This window comes from Astatotilapia calliptera, chromosome 11 (genome assembly GCF_964374335.1).
Source record: "Astatotilapia calliptera chromosome 11, fAstCal68.1, whole genome shotgun sequence".
Classification (NCBI taxonomy): Eukaryota; Metazoa; Chordata; class Actinopteri; order Cichliformes; family Cichlidae; genus Astatotilapia; species Astatotilapia calliptera.
In genome coordinates, this window is record NC_137432.1 from 37,652,306 (window position 1) to 37,671,496 (window position 19,191).

The 19,191-nt window shown below is 47.2% G+C and overlaps 2 protein-coding genes and 1 pseudogene across 10 annotated transcripts in view; 1 reads left to right on the plus strand and 2 right to left on the minus strand.

Annotated features, from left to right (window-relative positions):
- dcst2 (DC-STAMP domain containing 2) lies at nt 1-19,045 on the minus strand. Of its 7 annotated transcripts, XM_080308590.1 has the most exons (18): nt 18,929-19,035; nt 18,533-18,671; nt 17,518-17,575; nt 17,316-17,439; nt 14,651-14,821; nt 14,321-14,422; nt 13,374-13,568; nt 13,027-13,092; nt 12,741-12,954; nt 10,790-10,947; nt 10,497-10,661; nt 10,251-10,418; nt 7,470-7,570; nt 4,905-5,038; nt 3,895-4,022; nt 2,908-3,001; nt 1,923-2,099; nt 1-1,786 (listed from the first exon to the last, which is right to left on the minus strand). In XM_080308590.1, the coding sequence occupies exons 2-18, from the start codon at nt 18,637-18,639 to the stop codon at nt 1,597-1,599; spliced, it is 2,352 nt and encodes a 783-aa protein (XP_080164716.1). In that variant the 5' UTR covers nt 18,640-18,671; nt 18,929-19,035; the 3' UTR covers nt 1-1,596. The 7 variants fall into 7 exon arrangements, with proteins under 7 accessions (XP_080164716.1, XP_026040761.1, XP_026040759.1 ...); XM_026184976.2 differs by having other exon boundaries at nt 1-1,781; nt 17,316-17,575; nt 18,929-19,038; XM_026184974.2 differs by having other exon boundaries at nt 12,741-12,942; nt 17,316-17,575; nt 18,929-19,036.
- LOC113032854 (CD276 antigen-like) overlaps nt 1-19,191 on the minus strand; it is a 233,851-nt pseudogene that overhangs the window by 56,468 nt on the left and 158,192 nt on the right. The gene's annotated exons all lie outside the window — the stretch shown is intronic.
- Nucleotides 18,370-19,191, plus strand: part of dcst1 (DC-STAMP domain containing 1) — an 11,964-nt gene continuing 11,142 nt past the window's right edge. The window contains exons 1-2 of one of the 2 annotated variants that reach the window (XM_080308593.1): nt 18,370-18,823; nt 18,931-19,056. In XM_080308593.1, the coding sequence (XP_080164719.1) occupies nt 18,793-18,823; nt 18,931-19,056 (157 nt within the window). In that variant the 5' untranslated portion in view covers nt 18,370-18,792. The remainder of the gene's footprint in view (nt 18,824-18,930; nt 19,057-19,191) is intronic. The other variant, XM_026184981.2, reaches the window with a different exon arrangement.

Genomic DNA, 19,191 nt, shown 5'->3' on the forward strand with positions numbered 1-19,191 from the left:
TTTTGGATAAAACCAATAATTAACTTTATTTATTGGAAAGAACACAGCGAGCACAGTCCTGCTGTAAAAGATGATCTGAAGAAAAAAAGTCTCTGCTGTCTGAAACCATAAATCAAAAAAGGAAGACGCGTAATGATCGTGGCAGCAAGCAGGAAGCAGTCAGTAAGTGTGGTCAGGCCTCGACAGGTGAGGCTGGCAGTTACTTCCTCCTGCAGAGCAAAACTTTCAATGAAACAAAGAACATTCAGTCTGTAGATTTCAGAGCGACTTATTACTCCGTGTGCTCAGCACGCCTCACGCTACACGCAAACACGCAAACACACAACAATCATGTTATCTGATGCTTTGGCAGTATGTGTTTTTACTTTCACACCAAAGCTTTTCATTAGAAACGGTCTTTTCACTTCTGTCGGTTCCTGTTGTTCCTTTGTGTCGTTTTAAGTCTGTGTGGTTCGTTTGGTCTCTTTTAGCTCTTTATTCTCAGGTTTTGTTTCTCCGCTGTCACTGAAACACTTTCACGTTCTGTGCTTTACCGTGGACGGATCAGAGGATCAGTGCAGCGTTGAGACTAACGTGGACCATTTTGGGTAAAACAGAGGAACCAGAAGACAGTCAGTCTACATTCTTACCATCACCTACGGCCGTCGGGTCGACAGGTGAGCTCGAAGGATCAAGCAGCAGATAATCATTCATCTGTAAGGTGACTGAGCTCAACAAGGCGAGGAGCTGCTTGGTGGTGTCAGCTGATGTCAGGCAATCTCACCTTGGAGGTTTTCAGCGTTTGTCCTACTGCAGGGATGTCGAACTCATTTTACACAGTGGGCCAAATATTTGGATCTTAACTGACCCGGATCGGTGAAATTCTGTCAGTTTGAAGAAATTAAACTAAACCCTCAGATTTCTTATTATAAGAAAAATAAATATACTCCAACAGTGTGGCTCAGTTCAGTTTGCATGATAAAGAAATCACGACACCTTAAACTGTAAGAAATAAACATGTAAAATTACAGAACAAGCTCAGGTAAATCTTTGCTCAGACTGTCTTGTACTAATAAACAAAATAGATAATTATATAAAATTATAAGAAAAAAGTTTTTCTAATTCACAGAATTTTAAAATGTGGCTTTACAGCAAAAACAAAAACACAAGAAAGTTGTAAAACTTTTAAAAAATACAAGTAAGTCCAAAATTTATCGCCTGCTCCACATTTTCCAAACCCAACAGGAGTCTTTGCCAGGCCCATTCTGGCCCTCGGGCCTTATGTTTGACACACCTGCCCTACTGGGATGAGCCCTTTAGATCTCAGACGTTCTCCTGTGTCCCGCCTTTTTGTGGCGGTCTCAAAAGCACAAACCCGAGGCTTCAGGATGTGGGTCCACGAACCGCTACCGTCTGTTTTCTCTATGATCCGTTTATCTGGAGCACATCTGGATTCTCCGCCTCACTGAGACGAGACTCGGACTTCAGAATTTAGCCCGTATTTTTGTCTCTCTGTGGAAAAAGTCGATAAGTGGAGCTAAAGTTTTGTTATCAGGTATTTCATGTGTAAATTTGCTTTATTAGCTTTAATCACAAAGTGGAACATCTGGCTGAGCTTCATGGTCCGGGAGACGGAGCCCAGAGAGAACCCGATGGTTGTGGAAGGTCCTGGAGGTTTTGAGCACGGTCGGGTCGGTGAATGACGACTGAGACGAGGGACTCGTGCTCTGAGAGAGCAGAGTTAAAGGAGTGGTCGCTGTCGGACTCGCCTGACCCGGGTTGGTCCTGGTACATCAGGTCTGCTTCACTGGCCAGAGGGGGAAACAGATGTTCAAGACTTTTAACCTCCGAGCAGGTCACATTTAAAAATATCTACATGTGGACATGCGATCCTTTACGTTTACCATCAGCTTCTATCAATGCCTCCTTCAGACGTGTCCTACCTGAGTTCAGAGTCCAGGTAAACACTGTCATCACTGCTGGGGCGCTCTCCTCGTTCTGCTTCCCTTCCTGAGCGGCCACTCGGACTTTGCTGCCTCGCTGTGGGGATCCTCCTCTTTATCTGCGCGTTTGTCTGGCGGGTCGACGACAAACTGGGCCGCTCATCATCAGTGGAGTCTCTGAGAGAACCAGACAGAGAGCATAGACCAGTGGGTCCCACTGTGGGGCAAGCCACTCTTGGGGGACACAGAGCTGCAAGATGGAGGGGAACCTTTACCCCAGATTCTGAATCCGGGGCAGGGAAGAACATGTTTGACTGATTTAGAGGAAGCACTTCTGTGCTGAAACATCTGGATCGCTCATCTGCTCCTTCACTAAATTTAATTTGGAAAATAATGTTAAGAAGCAAATATTTGTTGATGGGCCCCGAGCACAAGTGCAAAGAATTTAAATCTTTAACATGACTCTTGACAAGGAAAGTAAGGAGAACCGGTGCCGTTCTCAGCTGCTCCAACAGCTTTGGGAAACATTTATCACTGAAAGAAGTTCAGAAACGCTGAAGAGTAACAGATCATAGCTGCGCGCTAGGTTTCTGTTAACAGCGATCAGTCTACGGGGAGGCGTGTGCAGCAGAGACTGACAAATGTAGCTAATACAAAAACCGCAATTCCTCTGATGGCCACTTGAGGCAGGCTGCAGCGGTAAGTCAGCCTGTGTGGGGGCGTGGCCTCAGCTGTCGCTGCCAGCTGTTTGTTTTTAAACAGTGACAGCAGGCATCTCCATGGAAACCGTTGTAATTCTGCCTCGTTACAGTTGTTTGGACCCTTCGTCACCCTGCGTCTCTGTGACGTCCTGTCACTGGATAACGTCAGAACTCAAATCCAGTGCCGCTTCTCTGCTTTATAAATCACTTAAAACAGAGTCAATGAGACACATGGCGACACCGCTCTGGCTCAATTTTACAGCCCTTCTCTGGCGTTCACTCACAGCTCCTCCTCGCTGTCTTCCTGGAAGGTCAGAGGTCGTACGCAGATGACACACGTGCTCCCCAAACTCTGGAAGCACGGCCGACAGTACACGCCTGCAAAGAGACGGCAGCTTGTAAAAAGAGCATTCATCCTCATTCATGACACAAACTCTGCTCGTTTTAAATCGCTCACTACGAACTTATGAGGAAATGAAAGGACCAGTGAAACAGTGACCCAGGCTATCACTGGGTGCAGTCTGATATAAAGTTCTCCTGCTGGGTGGACTGATTCAGCGTCACAGATAACAGGTGTTTTTTTATTAACCAGCTCAATGTAATCCTCTCTGCAGCCTTTTAAAAGGATCTCTTGGCTCTGTGAAACCTAAACAGAAGCTAAAGAGTTAAATTTGCTACAGTTACAGTTATCTCTCACTTCAGCTGAGTCAACAACACTGAGTGCTGCAGGACACTCCCTCAGCGTGCGCACACACACACACGCACACGCGCACACACACACACACACGCACGCACACACACACACACACACACACACGCACACACACACACGCACACACACACACGCACACACGCACACGCACACACGCACACACGCGCACACACACACACACACACACACGCTCCAGTTTACGGCGTCACACTGCAGGTATTTGTCCTGGTGTGAGAAATGATTCAGTCTTTCGCTGTTTTTTGATGTAAAGCGTTACCTCACTGTTTAAAGGGAAAGACACACCTCAGAGACTAAATCACATCACATTCATCATCAGGGCTGAACATTGATGCTATGTCCAGCAAACAGACTTTTCAGGGTTGATGCAGATATCCGGCACGTGGCTCCCTGTGCTTACTTTCTGTTGCAAATGTGCAGAAAATCTGCAAAGAATCTGGACAGGAAGAGGCGCCACGTGGAGAGGTTAAAGGTCAATCCACCCAATAAAAACTAAAAACCTCAGGACGGTTTTACCAGGGAGCGCCCTCGGTGGGTTTACCTGAACAGTGCGGGGCATCACAGATGACTGCGCTCAGGTCAGGCAGGCGCAGCACCTCTCCACAGACCAGACAGCAGGCAGGTGTCGACAAGCCCAGCAGGTGAGACAGGCGACCTCCTCCAGGTAACCTGACAGTAATGCAAACAGATCGCATCCTGACCTTCTGAAGGTTCCGGTCCCTTAGTTTCAATGAATAATACCAACCCTGTTATTAATGTAACCACACACAATGTTTCAACATTAAACAGGCTGAAGTCGATCTACTCTGCTCATCCCTGTCAGACCTGTTGCATCGCATTAACCACAAGCTGTGACAGTGAAGCAGCATAAAGGATCATCACATCAGGCCACGATCTAAAGACACAAAGTCAGTGACATCAGGGACTCCAGCGAACCACGGTGGGAGCCGTTATCCACACATGGAGAAAGCCTGGAACAGTCCTGGAAGCTTCCCAGGAGCGACCGGCTGACCAAAATTCATCCAGGAGGACCTGCAGGCCTCAGTTAAGGTCAGAGGTCACGATTCAACAAAATGAGAGTGAGCAAAAAATGGCCTCCGTGGGAGAGTCCAATGAAAACCACTGCAGACCGAAAAGATCGTCTCACATCTGCCAACAAACATCTGGAAGATCCCAGAAACGTCTGGGAAATATTCTGTGGACTGACGAGGCAGAAGCTGAACTTTGTGGAAGGTTTGAGTCCCGTTACGTCTGCGTCAACCTGCACGCAGAACATCAACCTGCCACCACTACAGTCGGACTCGGTGGTGTGATGGTCCGGGCTGCTCTGAGGGAACCACGAGTGAGCGAGGATGTCGGCCCATCAGGACGCAAACACAGCAGCGAGTGTCTTTCCCTTCACGAATGAAATCATCATTTGAAAAAAAAAAAACTGAATCAGACTGAATTTGTGTTCAACAGTTTCTGAGGGAAATACAAATGTTTTTCACTCCTACAGCACCTAAAGCGTGCACGTGTTTGTGGGACACGACTTTAGGTCAGTCTTTGTACCGTATCAGCAGAGCATGGAGACGTCCTCCTCCTCCTCCCGGGTCGGTTGTGCTCCTGCCCACAGACCTCCTCAGGGCTCTGCGCACCCCCCTCCTCTGATCCAGGATCTGCTGGCGGAGGAACCGGATCCTCTCCTGTCGAGCGCAACGACAACAGCCCAGCTCGTCACAATCATGTCTCACTTTTCCCTCACACATCCAGAATGTCACGCTCTGTGATCAACATCCACCACAGCAGCAACACAACCTCCTGCTCTCTGTGCAAAATCAGAAACATTGGCAGAGTTTCAGCGTTTGTCACGGAGAGTTAAAACATGCCGCTCGGCGGGAGGGTGAGGGCAGGTCCGCTGTCAGGCGATGCAGAGATAAACGGACATGTTGCAACGACACACTGACGGCCGACAGATGAACGTGCTGCTTCTTACGCTTTGTGAGGGAACATTTCAACATAAGCAGCACAATGAAGCTGGAATCATCAGAAAATTCCACGTTAAAGAAATTAAGCTAGTTTCACACTCCAGTGACCTGCTGGTGTCCCGCTCAGATTCCCACTGAGTCCGTTTGCTTCTCCTGCAGCTCGTCGTGGGTTTGTTTTAACATGCAGTGAACCGCGGCTAACACACTGATTAAGGAAACAGCATCAGTGAGACGAACACGGAGTAACCGACTAACCATCCTTATATAAAACATCACGGGGCCGTAAATGAACCCACGCTGTCATGTTACTGAGGACTCACATCTAATCTGTCGAGGCTCCGACTCCACACTAACAGAAAAATCAACAGGCCAAACTCAGCCCAGCAGCATCCCAGCAGCTCTCCCAGTCATCTAAACGGAGCCCATGAGGCTGCGCTGGGCTCAGATTTGGCGTGACACTAAATCTGACCCGGCGTCCTCCAGCCAATCGCATCTCCGGCACGCACTCCTGGCAGTCAGAAAAGCAACCACGCCCAGAACACGCGGCTGATTATATTTCACTACAAACAGAAGAAGAGGAGGAATCCAGAAAGCAACATTGGTGTGATTTATTGCGTGAAAGTTGCATCCAGCCTGCAGAGCGAACGACACGTGCAGCAGACACACACTAACGTGCAGACAGAGGAAAAGCAAACACCAAACTGAACTCTTTGTGAAATCAGAGTTGAAAGCGGCCGACGGCAGTGGGTCATTTCCCAGAAATTTCACAACCACCACGACCAAAGCACAGAAAACAGATGTGTTAACAGACACACTAGTCGCCGTTTGCCACAGCAGTTTGTGATCAACATTAGACACACAGCCCCCGCCTCAGAGCCGTCGACCAGCCGGGCGGCACAGGATGTTCTGGTTCCTGTAACCCGAACAATCAGGGTCGCGCAGAAAGGCGTTGCCAAAATACATGAGGTTGAAGCGGCGAGCACCTCCACACCGTTAAACCTGCGCCAGCTGTCGAGCAGCGCGCCCGCCTCTAACCTTTTCAGCGTGAATGCTTCGCAGTCACGAGCAGCGCGCACGACCTCAGAGTGAGTGCAGGCTGCAGCTGGGTCATCGCCCGGATTTCTAACCTGCGGTGAACGTGGATCTATTTGAATCCTGACAATAATCCTTTCCTAAACCGCAGGCTGCATTTACAAAAGATGGCACCGCCACCATGAAGCCAGCCGCTCGGTCTCATGCCCAGCGGCATGCTGGGAAATGTTTCTAACCTTCATTGTGAAAGTGTTTTGGCAAAAGTCAAACGTTGGTGTTATTTGGTGGTTGTTTATTGATTTATTGATTTCCTTTTGTGGGGAATCGTCTAAGACTGGGAAAGCTTTGGCCTTTAAACTGGAGATCGGATCTATGTGACGGAGTTGCCGGGCTGGTTTGTGGCAGCAGCGTGTTTTCCTGACTTTCGGCCTCGCCCGGGCTCGGGTCTCTGCGAGCAGTCCGGACCTGCCGCCTCCTTCCTCCTCTCACTCTTTCATTCTGCAGATTCTTCAGATGCCTCTCTGCTCCGTGACCTTTCACCCACAGCAGCAGCTGTTCTTCCTCTTCGCTCGTCTCACCAAAACAGCACACCTTCACTCGGAGAGGAGGAGTGGGCGGGGCATGCAGGTGAAATAAAAAAACCTGCCCTGGGGCACAGCTCTCCTGATCCTCGTGTTGTCAGAGGATCGGTTTACATCATCTCTGTGAGGCTGGCCGGCGTCCAAAATCCACGAAGAGAATATGAGCCCAGGTTTGAAAAAATGCGAGCCACCCAGGAGCGGCTGCGTGCGCTGCCAGACAGCTTTGTTAGAGGGTTCAGAGCTGGTTTAAATCAGAGTTCTCCTTGTAAATCCACACCACTGCAGTGGATTTAAAACTCACACAGTGTCGACGGACGGGCAGGAGGCATGACTCAGGTGCAGACTTCCAGCTTCAGTTCAACTGGTTTAAACAAAAACGCAGCAATAACCTGCGACAAGGTTTCCACCCACCCACAAATTTTCTCCCATTTCTCCATTTCAGGGACGCCTCTCGCCCTGTGACAGCTGGAGCCCGTCCCCGCTGTCACAGGGCGAGAGGCGTCGTCCGAATCATGTGACTCTAAGTGTGTGAGTACCTGCTCTCTCTCAGGGTGATATGAAGCACAGATGAGGCGTCTGCAGCGCTGCATGAATCCGCTGGTCAGAGACACAAGCAGAGCCAAACCCAACAGGAAGCCTGCAACACAGACCACAACCAGTAAAACCAGTAAAGTCCCTTTGTCTCAATGTGGTTAAAAAAGAAAGGTGAAAATGTGTGTGGCTGAAACACCGACCCCGTCTTCACGGTGTGACGGCAATAACACACAGATATCGGACGGACAGCTGATTTGATTATGAAAAGGTTGCAATCAGACAAACATCACATTTGTCTGCATGTAAATCTCTGATGTCAGGTGAACATATTTGTGTTGGTTTGCCTCTGCACACTGGGCTCTGTGCTGGGTGGGTGCTCTGTTAGAGGCGGCCGGGGCTCAGGCCTTTGCCATTTGTTTTTCTGGTGGGTTCTTATTAGGGCTGCCACGATTAGTCGACTATCAAAATCGTCGACGACTGATTTAATAGTCGACGCGTCGTTTGAAGCTTTGTAAGATCACAAAAGATGCAGGAATGAGTAGCAGGATTTAAGAGTGTAATAACGGACTGAAACAGAAGATGGCAGCACTGCATGTACAAGGATGCCAGCTGCCGTTAAACTCCGACGAAGAAGAAGTAGCTGTGTCCCAGAATTCATAGCGCAGCCCAGCTTAGTTTGCAACAATGGCGGCAGCTAGTTAGTTTTAATATTACTCTTATTATTCTTTCTGGGTCACAAAATAAACGTTTAACATATTTTCATGGAGAATGTAGCTGTGTAAACCTCAAATATCTGCTCAGTTTATCAGGACACCGCATATTTTCAAAAGCGCTCCGACGTTTTCTGAGACGTCTGTTACCCACTAGCTCGATAGTTAGCCGGGGGCTAGGCTCACTAGAGCCGTGAGAACACCGGACTCCCGGCAGATCGTTTTCAAACCCACCGCAGTCTTTCGCTACTCAGGTTAAACATGATATATGAGTCACTTAGATAACTTAAAAATGTTATTGTTTGGCTTTTTTTTAGTATTTTATTTGTTCCTGAGTAAATCGGTTTGTCTGAGATTAAAGTTATAGTTTTTACACAGCTGAATAAACGTCAAGCAGACAGCTGATCATCAGAAGTGTGAGATGCTCGAGAATATACTCCGGTGTCCTGTTAGATTTTAGATAGCAAGGAGTTTATTAAACTTCACCGAAACAATCTGCAAATTTCATTAAAATGTAATAAACTATCATCTTGTCTTTATTGTTAGTTAGCACAGACCTTAAACACTTAAAGCTGTAAGCTAATGATAGTTATATAAGAGCAGATGCTGCTGGTGCAATAAGCTGTACGTTTTACGTCCAATGGATGATGATCTGATTAGTCGACTATCAAAATAATGGTTTGTGGCAGCCCTAGTTCTTATTGATCTCAGTATCTAATTATTTCATTGTAAGGTTTGAAGCTCATGCTGTGGTCTGAATAGTTGAGTAAGTGGAGCGTGTAAAGTGATGAAGGATGCTACGACTCCATGTTGTCACGTCATATGAGTGTTAGAAATCTGACTGTCTGCTCTTTCAGTTTTAATGAAACTCAAATATTCCAAAAGCTCTGGACGGATCAGTGACTGATGAGTCATTGCTAAGCTCAAAACAACACAACCTCTTCCTCTGCTCATCTTTGTTGTGATGTTTGCAGGTCAAAGCTGGATTAAAGCTCCTGAGCTCAGGACGTGTTTGTGTCAGAGACGCTCTGTCGTCACAGCTTCTCTCAACAGTCACTCAAAACGTTGCTTCCAGTCATCTGCGTGTTCAGACAAAACAACGCAGTCGCTCTGACACTCGGATTCCACATTCCTGGGTAGTTTTTGTTTTTTTTAAATCCTCTTCCTCTGCTGCTACTGGCCCGTTTCCAGTACAGGAAGCTTCTATGAACTCAGGAATCTGGCTTTTATTTTATTACGACTTTGCTTCCAGCAACAAAATGAAACCACTGATGCCTGAGATGAATAACACCGATTATCTCGTTACAATCAGCCTCCTGGTGTGTCCTTGTGTGGGATTTTTAACACAGCAGGTGAGCAGTCAGCTGTTCGAGGTGATGCCCTGGAGGCAGGTAAAAGGCCAGTGAGTGATTAGGGCAGGGGTCACGTTGCACACAGTGATCCAAGGAAGGATGACAGGTGAAGCAGCCAGTATGCTCAGAGCCCACATAAGGGTTACTGCAGCTCAAAGGAGCCAGATCACTCCACCTCCACCTACAATGAGCACAGAGCCAGGCCAAGGTGGTGTCCCGGTCTGATGAATTACTTTTCCTTTTCCATTGTTTACCTGGAGAGGAGATGGAAGCAGGATGTACTACAGGAAGTGTGTGTGTGTGTCTGCGGGGAAAGTATAGGTCCTTAGATTGAGACCACATTCATCTTCCCTTCATGGCAGCGTCCTCTTTTGTTCAGGGATCATTTGGGTAGATTGTGAATCCGTTAACAGCTAAAACTAGGAAGATTATTCAAAAAGCTGCAGATGCATAAACTGGATCTTGTAATCAGTGCAGACCTATCGATCTATTAGTACAAAATCATGTTATTCATTAGATGACTGCATTAAAACTGCGTCCAAAGGCTCCACAGCACAGACACTGCAGAGGTTACAAGAGCTGAAACTGAGCAGACAGCTGGCAGCTACAGCCACCTGCGTCACTGCAGCCACGCACTGATTTATTCTAAGCTTTACGTGGTTTGTCCTCCTTTAAAGTTCAATGAGGCCAATTGTGATTCGCTTCCTGTGTGATGTCATACCGAGGATGAAACACGTGTTGTAGTTTGGTTCTGACGGCTCCAGCAGGCACTTCTTGCTGATCACGGTGATGTTTCCCCGCTGCAGGATGTTGAACGAGGCCACCACGTCTCTGTAGATGTCTGAGGCGTAACCCGACCCGTTCACCTGGACCGCCACCGTGACCGGAACTATCGGGACAGAGCGTCACGCTGGTCACCGCTCACAGTGAAAACGCAGGGCTGTTTTTGGCAGGTGTGCTGGCTCACCTCTGGCCACGATGTCCTCCGTCACCTGGTGGTGCACCTGATCCAGAATCCAGAACACCAGGAAGTCCAGCGCCACCAGCAGGCTGCCTATGATCAGGTGCCTGAAGACCGAAACCAAGCCCGCCATCACCGCCCGCCGCTCTCTGTACGTCAGCTGAAATGACACTGCAGGACAGACGCGTCAGATCGCTTTGATGAACATCGCTGATCCACAAACCATGACCTCGTCCAGCACCTGCTGTGTACCTGTCACACAAGCTAACAAACAAACCCACACACACGGATGTACTCACGTGGTGTGATGTAGGTCTTGGCCTCTCTGCGCGTGATTGGAAACACAGAGGCTCCGCCTACTGAGGTCACCCTTTGGTCAAGGTCTTTAAACTGAGCAGTGATGTAGTTGTTATCAAATTTAATATTGTGGAGGTACCTGTGTCTGTACTGCACTGCCCTGCAGACACACAACCACATCAACACCCATCAGCAACAATCAGCATCGAGGTTAATGCAAAGCAACGCTCGTGGAAATAAAGTGAAGTGTAAAGAGTGAGACGAGGGGAAAAAGTCAAATAAGGAAGCTCGTGGAGTAAAAATGCCACAAAGAGCTGAACATGATAAAGTGGATCGATGAAGCAAAATACCTCAAAAAGCGAAATGAAACTGAATAAAAAAGGAAACGAGCAGAGCGATGTGAGAAGACGATGCAGAGCTGAAAAACTGCAGCGATGAGATTACAGATGAGTCTCTGCTGCACAGATGTTGCTGCGTGAGCTATGAAAGACTTCCTGAATCGTCCTCGTGTAGCTGAAGTAAACTGAAGCATGTGGTTTGCATTTGGCTAAAGTGACCTAAAGCATGCAGAGTATGTGCAGATGTCATGAACTAAAGAGCGCAAATGAACCAAACTGAATCAGGCAGCTCAAGTAAGCTGACGCCTGTGGATCAGGGAGACCGAGCGGCGCATGTGGAGCGAAAACAGAGAAATAATAAAACATTTTCCTGCTTATTTTATTTTTTGCATTTTTCACACTTGCAGATCATCAAACAGATTTTAATGTGATCAATAATGATTTGGTTTACAGGGAGGAAGCTCTCCAAACCCACCTGTGTGAAGAAGTAACTCCACCCTAAACCTAACACCTGGTTGTGCGACCATAACTGACGCTGAGCAATGAGTGCTTCACGTCGCTGTGGAGGAAGCGTGCCACGCTCTTCTTTGCAGAATTATTTGAATTCAGTCACATTAGAGGGTTTTCCAGCAGGAACAGCCTCTTCAAAGCATTTTAGGCGCCACACGATGCCGTGTTCCTGATCACCGTCCTGATGGTGGAAGGTTCTCCTTCATCCTGGTCGAGAGCAGAATCCATGGTTCCACCAGTTACAGCGACTCTGACCTCACCTGATGCGAGTGAGGCCTGCGGTTCTTTAGATGTTGTTCTGGGTTCTTCTGTGACCTCCCAGATGAGCCACTGATGCGTTCCCAAAGTAATTTTGGTCGACCAAAGTTTTACAGGCTTAGAAACGGATCTGCAACCCTCTCCAGACTGATGGATGTCAGCGACTTTGTGTCTCAGCTCTTTCTTTCAATCGAGGAATGATTTGCTGCTGTTTGGGATCTTTTGGCGTGCTTCGCTCTGTCAGACGCGCTTTGTCTAAGTCAGGGGTGTCCAACTCCAGTCTACTGTCTGCAGCTTTTAGATGCATCCCTGCTCCAACACAGCTGAATCAAATTGCTTGGATCATCTCTTCAGCACGCCATCAAGTTCAGCAAAGGCCTGATAACAAGCCATTCATTTGATTCAGGTGTGTCGAAACAAGGATGCGTCTAAACGCTGCAGGACGGTAGCTCTGAAGGACACCGCTGGTTTAGGTGATCAGCCCCGGTGTGGCCGTGAAACTGAACTCATGAGTTAAGTTTTATTGTTTTATTGTAAAATGCATCTATTTTGATTGTAAGCCCAACAAGGGACAATTGTTGAAAATTAGCAATAGCTATAAACTTGTGTATTACATCAGTTTCCTGTTTTGTACTTGGACTCAGATAAGCTGCGCTGTCCCTTTTAAATAAATAGATTCAAGGAGGGGACGAATACTTGTGGTGTGACTGAAGGATTTTAAAGTGTTGCGTTGCATCTATTAGATGAACTGAAGCATGTGCACTGTGTGGAGCAACTGAAGTGTGCAGCTGTTGTACATTAGATAGATTCAGTGAACCAAGTGTGTAGATGTGAGAAGAGTCCCGACCTGAGGAAGGAGCAGGCGAGCAGGACGAGGCCGATGTACGCCAGCGGTCCACTCAGCTTCTGAAACACTTGAAGTTCCGATGAAATCTCCGACATGATGCTCTGAGACATCTGGTGCAGAGACTGGCTGCTGTTGGCATCCAGGTCAAAGTCCAGTGAGGCGGAGATGTTGAACTCAAACTCACGCTTCATCTTCTGAAACACTGCAATGACAGCTGAAAGAGGCAGGAGTCAGCCTCTGTGCGCCCGGCAGTAAAGGCTAAACAATAAAGAGGAAATGGACTCACGAGCCGCGAGACGTTTCCTCAGGTGGTCGGCGATGTAGGAAGGGACGATGCAGAAGAACTCGCCAGCTGAAAGACCAACAGTGAGACGATTACAGAGACGTAAAGATGAACGTGAGAGCAAATACAGAGTTTGGACTCTTTGGTTTTTAAGGCCACGCTGACATTAGAATAAAATCATTGAAATAAGTGAAAAGTGTCCTGGACCGTGAACAGTAGATCTTGTCCGACACTCCTTTTCCACGTTTTATTCTTTAAGTCTCAGAGATTACAGCCTGACCTTCTGTAACTTTGATATTTGTGCCTCTGAGGGTTAACGTCCACACAAGGACCGGGATACATGGACGCACCGCGGGCCAGGTTGCAGAGCGGCAGGAAGCCGTCCACGATGTTGCACAGGAAGTTGAAGTCGCCCAGCAGCTCAGAGCAGTCGCTTCGAGCTTCCTCAAACAGTGACCGGCACTTCCTGTACGGAGTTCCCATCTTTTCGTTACAGATGTCCCCGATATCGGCCAGGAAGCGTAGGACATTCCTCAGCGCGCGAGCTGCAGGGTCAGAGGTCAGAGGTGTAAGGTGAGTATCTGCAGGCGTATGGCAAACATGGTCGGTCTGACACACACTGTCTCCTATAAGGCCTCAGCCCGCCCACAGTGCTACACACCTCAGGCCCAGCCTCCTCCCTTTACCAAACACAGAAACTCAACTTAAAATCTGATGTCAGCGACACCTGTTCTGTTCTGGGCGGGGCCTGCAGCTCTGAGAGTGTGGATCCCCAGGTATGCACATGGAAGGTGTGAAACTGCAGCCAACTGTAAATGACTGTGGGTGAAACCATCAGTCCTCTTTAACACAGGGCTGCACTTCCTGCCTTCACAGCATGGTTCGGGTCAGTTTTCCTTCATCTACACCAAATGAGAAATTCTGAAGAGCCTATTTGAGATAAATACATGCTTTTACAATCTTATGACCCTCTGAGGCGTCTTTGATGTTTGTTAGCTCAGTGAAAGTGTTTTCTAATTGGTTCATTTTGTTATGTCACAGGTGCAAAGCTTGCATTTATATTGCATGTACACTTCATCTGTTTCACAGTCACGGCCACTTTCGAATGACTAACTTGTCTTTGGGACAGAAAGAAACGTACAAACTGTACACAGACATGCCCCGGCTGGGATTTGAACCAGGAACCTTCTGTCTGTGAGGATATAGTGCTGACCACTGTCGCACCATGCACTGGATCTGGTGGCTGCATCTGCAGGAACTGCTGTCCCATATCAGCTGGTTAAAGAGGCTGCCTTACCAACATGGCGGATGCTGTCTGTCATAGCGTAGATGAAGTTCTGGACTCTTCCTGCGACGGCGTACGCGTTTCTGCTGATCTCCCTGATGTGGTCCAACACGGCTGCAAACCAACAAAAACACTGACGCTCACAGCTCGCCACATTCATCTGATTTGTGACTGGATCAGAAAGAATTATATGAATCCATGAAACTGGATAAAAACGGCAGCAACTGATATAAAATTCATATTTTGTTTAAAATTCTATTAAATTTCAATATGAAACACGAGTGGTAAATTTTTAGGAGCACTGGCGGCTGTAACTGCAGTGGGTGTGGGGGCGGGTCTTACAGAAGAGGGGCGTGGCTGCTTTCTGCATCAGTTCCTGCGTTTGATTGGCTGCCAGCTCAGCTCCACACAGCAGGCTGGAGGCGGCTCGCTCGGTGTTCTCCAACGTGTTGCTGAGCGGACCGGACACGAGCAGCGACACGAACATGAGGAGGAGGAAGTTCCTGCCATGACCTGAAACACAGGAAGAGAAGCGCTGTGACGGCGTGGACCTGGCGTCTAATTCAGAAGCTCTGATTGTCCACCTCTAATCGGGAATAGTGACTCTGCTGGGAACTCCATGTTTATTTGGGACCTTGGGATTCAACCTCCACTTCAGAGCTCGTACTGCATCAGGTCCATTTGCGTTTGGGAGGAGGTCCAACTCTGTTTGAAGGTTAGGGAGCACGTAGAGTGTGTGTTGCTTCAAATCTGAGAACTCTATTTGTGCCGTTGTAGAAGTCTGCTCAGAGATTTCATACCTGGAAGCTCATAAGTGGAGAGAGTCACGTTTTTTCTGAATCAACATGGAGGCTCTAACTTGATTTATGAGTCCTAACTCATCCCTTTGAGCTATGACGTCATTTAGAAATGCTTCTCTGTTTTGGAAGCTCATCTTACTCGACCGGTAGTGTAAGCGCCACAATACCAGAAGACGGTTTACTTGACTTCATATCTAGATTTTGCACAAGAACAGCATGATGAATTTGAATTTCTTAAAGTTGTTCCCTTTAACACAGCGAGTGACGTCGTGGACAAAGATGGAGACCTGCGTGTGACGATGTCATTTTGATCATTTCAAAGCAGAAGTTCTCAAACTGAATTGTACAGGAGCTCAGAAGTGTCTTATTTAGAGCTTTAAAGGGCAATAACAGCTCAACCTCTCAGAGTTTTCACCATCTGAATATTGGCGCGCAGTCTCTGAGAGCTCTGTACGGCGTCACCTGTGGTCGTAACTTTATTCTAGAGATGGCACGATACCACTTTTTTATGTCCGATACCGATACCGATATCATAAATTTGGATATCTGCCGATACCGATATGAATCCGATATAGTGTTTTTTAATCAACAAAACTGTTTTTTGAAATATCTTGCTGCATTTTGTATAAGTTCATACTCAAGTTTAAAACAACAACTACACTAAAGCTATTCTGTTATACCTGTATGCAAAAAAAATGTTTCATAGTTCAGCAATACTGATCAATCTAATAAACTTAAACCTACACCATCCTCCCTATTCTGGTATTTTAAAGAGTACTTAGCAGAAATATTAAGCAACCTAACTAATAGGGTTCCAACTCCCAGCAACAACAAAAATAAATAAATAAAAAATAGGGAACCACCCCTCACGCTCCACCTCATGATGCTTAATCGACGTAATCAACCTTAATTTGATGCAGTGTGAAAAAAATGCACAGAAATCAATTATTTTTCAAGAAATATTAAATAGATTCAACATCTTTCTTCAACAAAATTGCAGACTGCACAGATGGTACCTTCCCAAAGGAAAAAGTACTATAGCTTACTAGGGTATATATATTAGACTTAATAGTCACTATATACAGTAATTGACTTCTATTCATTTTACATCAAATTAAAACTTTGGGTGTCAGATAATTATTTATTAAAAGCTAGACATTTTAAATGAGAATAAGAAAGAAAAGTATGTCTTTGTGCCCCCTTTTCCCTGTTAATGCCCTATCGGCCCCCCTGGCTAAACTTTGCTAGATCCGCCCCTGCACAGTTACAGCCGTCAGCTAGAAAAAGATCCTGGTGTAGAAAGTAATATTAAATACATTCTAACAATAGCTGATCAAGCTTAAACGTGCTGCTGTTGTTCAGCCGCTGGTTTCCTCTTTCTGGTGCAAAGTGGGCCAAAAGCAAACTAGAGACACGGACTCGCGACAGAAAAGCCGATCAGCTGATCATTAAGCAGTTTCACGATTGAAGTAGCAGCAAGAAGAGGCAGTCGCTCGTTAAGCTTGACGCAGGAATGCTTTACAAACATTCAGAGATGGACTTACACACTTGCTTTACTTCTCTCGGGATAACTTTGTCGGAGATGAAATGCCGGGTTGCTAGCGAAGCTCCACATGCTATCCAGACCACCGACAGGTCCCGCATGCCACAGCTGCTCTATCACGTGATGCATACTGCTCCGACGTGCTAACGTTCTGAGGCGAGTTACGGCGTGTTGCAAGTTTTGTGAGGTGCTTTCGTGATATTTAATGGATCGGATTACATTTTTTATTTTTCTCCGATATCCGATCCAGTAATTTAGGTCAGTATCGGACCGATACCGATACGTAATATCGGATCGGTCCATCTCTACTTTATTCAGGAGCTTTTTGAGAGCTCTGACTTCAGTTAGAAGCTCTGCTGTCTGTTTCAGAGCTCTGGCTGTTATCGGAAGCTCGTCCTCTGTTTGGAGACTAAAAGAAGTTGGGCTGACGGGATCACTACCATCCTCATGTCATCCAAGAAATGTCTGTTTTTAAATTATTTTTATTCTTAATTTACAGAGTTTATAAGTTTCTTTAGTAGTAGTAGCACTAACGATGAGGACTTATTACAACACACAATATTGTCATTTTTGGGATGTTTTTCTCTTCTACAGCATGTCAGATTTATATCGATGAACAAAGAGAGGATCGGTATAAAACCTTGAAGGCGCGTCGCTGACAAACCTGAGCACATGGAGGGCAGCATGACCATGATGCTGGCCCTGACGCTGACCGACAGCCCCATACCGAACGCTGCCAGACCAGCCAAGCACAACGTGGTGTGGGCGCAGAACCACAGCGGCTGTTTCTGCAGGAAGAGAGTCATGAGTCCGTACAGAGACGCGATCAGCAGCCCGGATACAAACGCCACCATCCTCTGCCCCACCTCCACCAGGTGAGCTCTGAGCTTCCTCCTGCCGCTGAGTCGCGAGCGTCCCGCCGGTCTGTGGAAGCAAAAACAGTGAACGACATGTTCACTAACCTGCAGCACCACATAGACATGAAGCTACAGTGCTGCCACCTGCAGGCCGTGACGTACAAGCGGATTCACAGTGGCTGGGATATTTATCAAAGATCCGTCTTTGTAGGACAAATTAAATAAAAAACTAATAAAAGTTTAAAACATCAGCCCTGTCTTATTGTATTTAACAAACATGTCTCAGGACTACCTCACCTTGTACCTGCCTTTTCCCCGAGACTCGTCATTTCAAACACAAAAGGCTGAAAAGCCTGATTGTTGTTCCTGTTTGCATCGCGCTGGTGGACAAACAGAGACGACTACAACGGAGTAACAGACTTTAAAACTATCTGTGAGTTCTGAGTAAGAATAAACAGCTACGTGTCTCTGTTACACCGTTTTAATGTTGGATTAATGGAATAGAAACGATGAGTTTCAATGTCAGCTGTGAGTGCGCGCTGTGCAGTAAAGGTCTGCACAGACACGGTGACGTCGGCGAGGTCTGATGCTGGGTGTGAAACCAGAGATGATAAGCCCGTGTGCTGCCCCGAAGCACACGTCTGTTTGTCCTCGCCTTTCACCCTGATGCAGGTCGTAACTTACAAAATACCATCCTGTTGTGTAAACTCATCAGAGTCCACTGACGTCAAGCCAAGTGAGAACTCTGGGGTTGTTTCCCCAAATAAAGCCGGAGGAGCCCCGCCCCCACGGATGAATGTTGGGTTCACTTTCAGATGCTTCCATCCTTTATATACAGTAAAATAATTTGCAGGAAGTGAATAGGAGGGAAGTTAAAATGTTCTGTGATGAGGCTGTGGAGCAATAAATGTGAGCACAAATCATTTTTTAAAAAGGTGAAAGGTTAACATCCAGGTCACTCTAAATGAGAATGTGTTAGCTCAAAAGCTAACAGTTAGCACTCAGGTGAATCTGGTCCCTCTACCTGCTCAGAGCTCCTCGGATAGTCTCTGTGACTCCGCCCCTCTTCACCTGGACTGAGATGTCACTTTTCATCAGGAGCTGTTTCCTTTCTTCACTCCTCATCTTCATCTTTTACACCAGGGGAAACGTTTCCGCGTCACCTGGAAACCAGAGACACATCACGTGACAGGCCGAAGCTAACAGAAGCTCCAACAGTCAAACGACGATACGTTTGTAAGCGGTGTGCGCTTGAACGCAGGTTAGAGGAGCGATTTGTGGTGAATGATGGCTGACACCGGGACACGTCACAGCTGTGAGTTCACCCACAACAACTCAAAACTCAGGTGGTGGAGCTGATCAGCCCTGAGGCTGCCAGCCGACGGTCAAAACCTGTTTCCAGGTGTTTGTGCTTCCTTACAGCGGCGCACAGGTGCGTTCAGACCATCCTGCCTCCAGTTGTCCATCGGTTCCTCTTCAGCCAATCAGAGGAGTTTCCGGTGGCTCGCCCGCTCTTCAGGGCGCTGTTTGGAGTAGCGACCGGCACAGGTAACACCTCCAGCGACACACCTGGGCGGTTCATCTCTGAGCTTCGATCCTCACATGTTGGAAACCAGCGCGGGCATCAGAGCGAAAAGACGCCGCAGAGCTGCGCTCATTTTGGGGCCGATCAGCTGTTCGGAG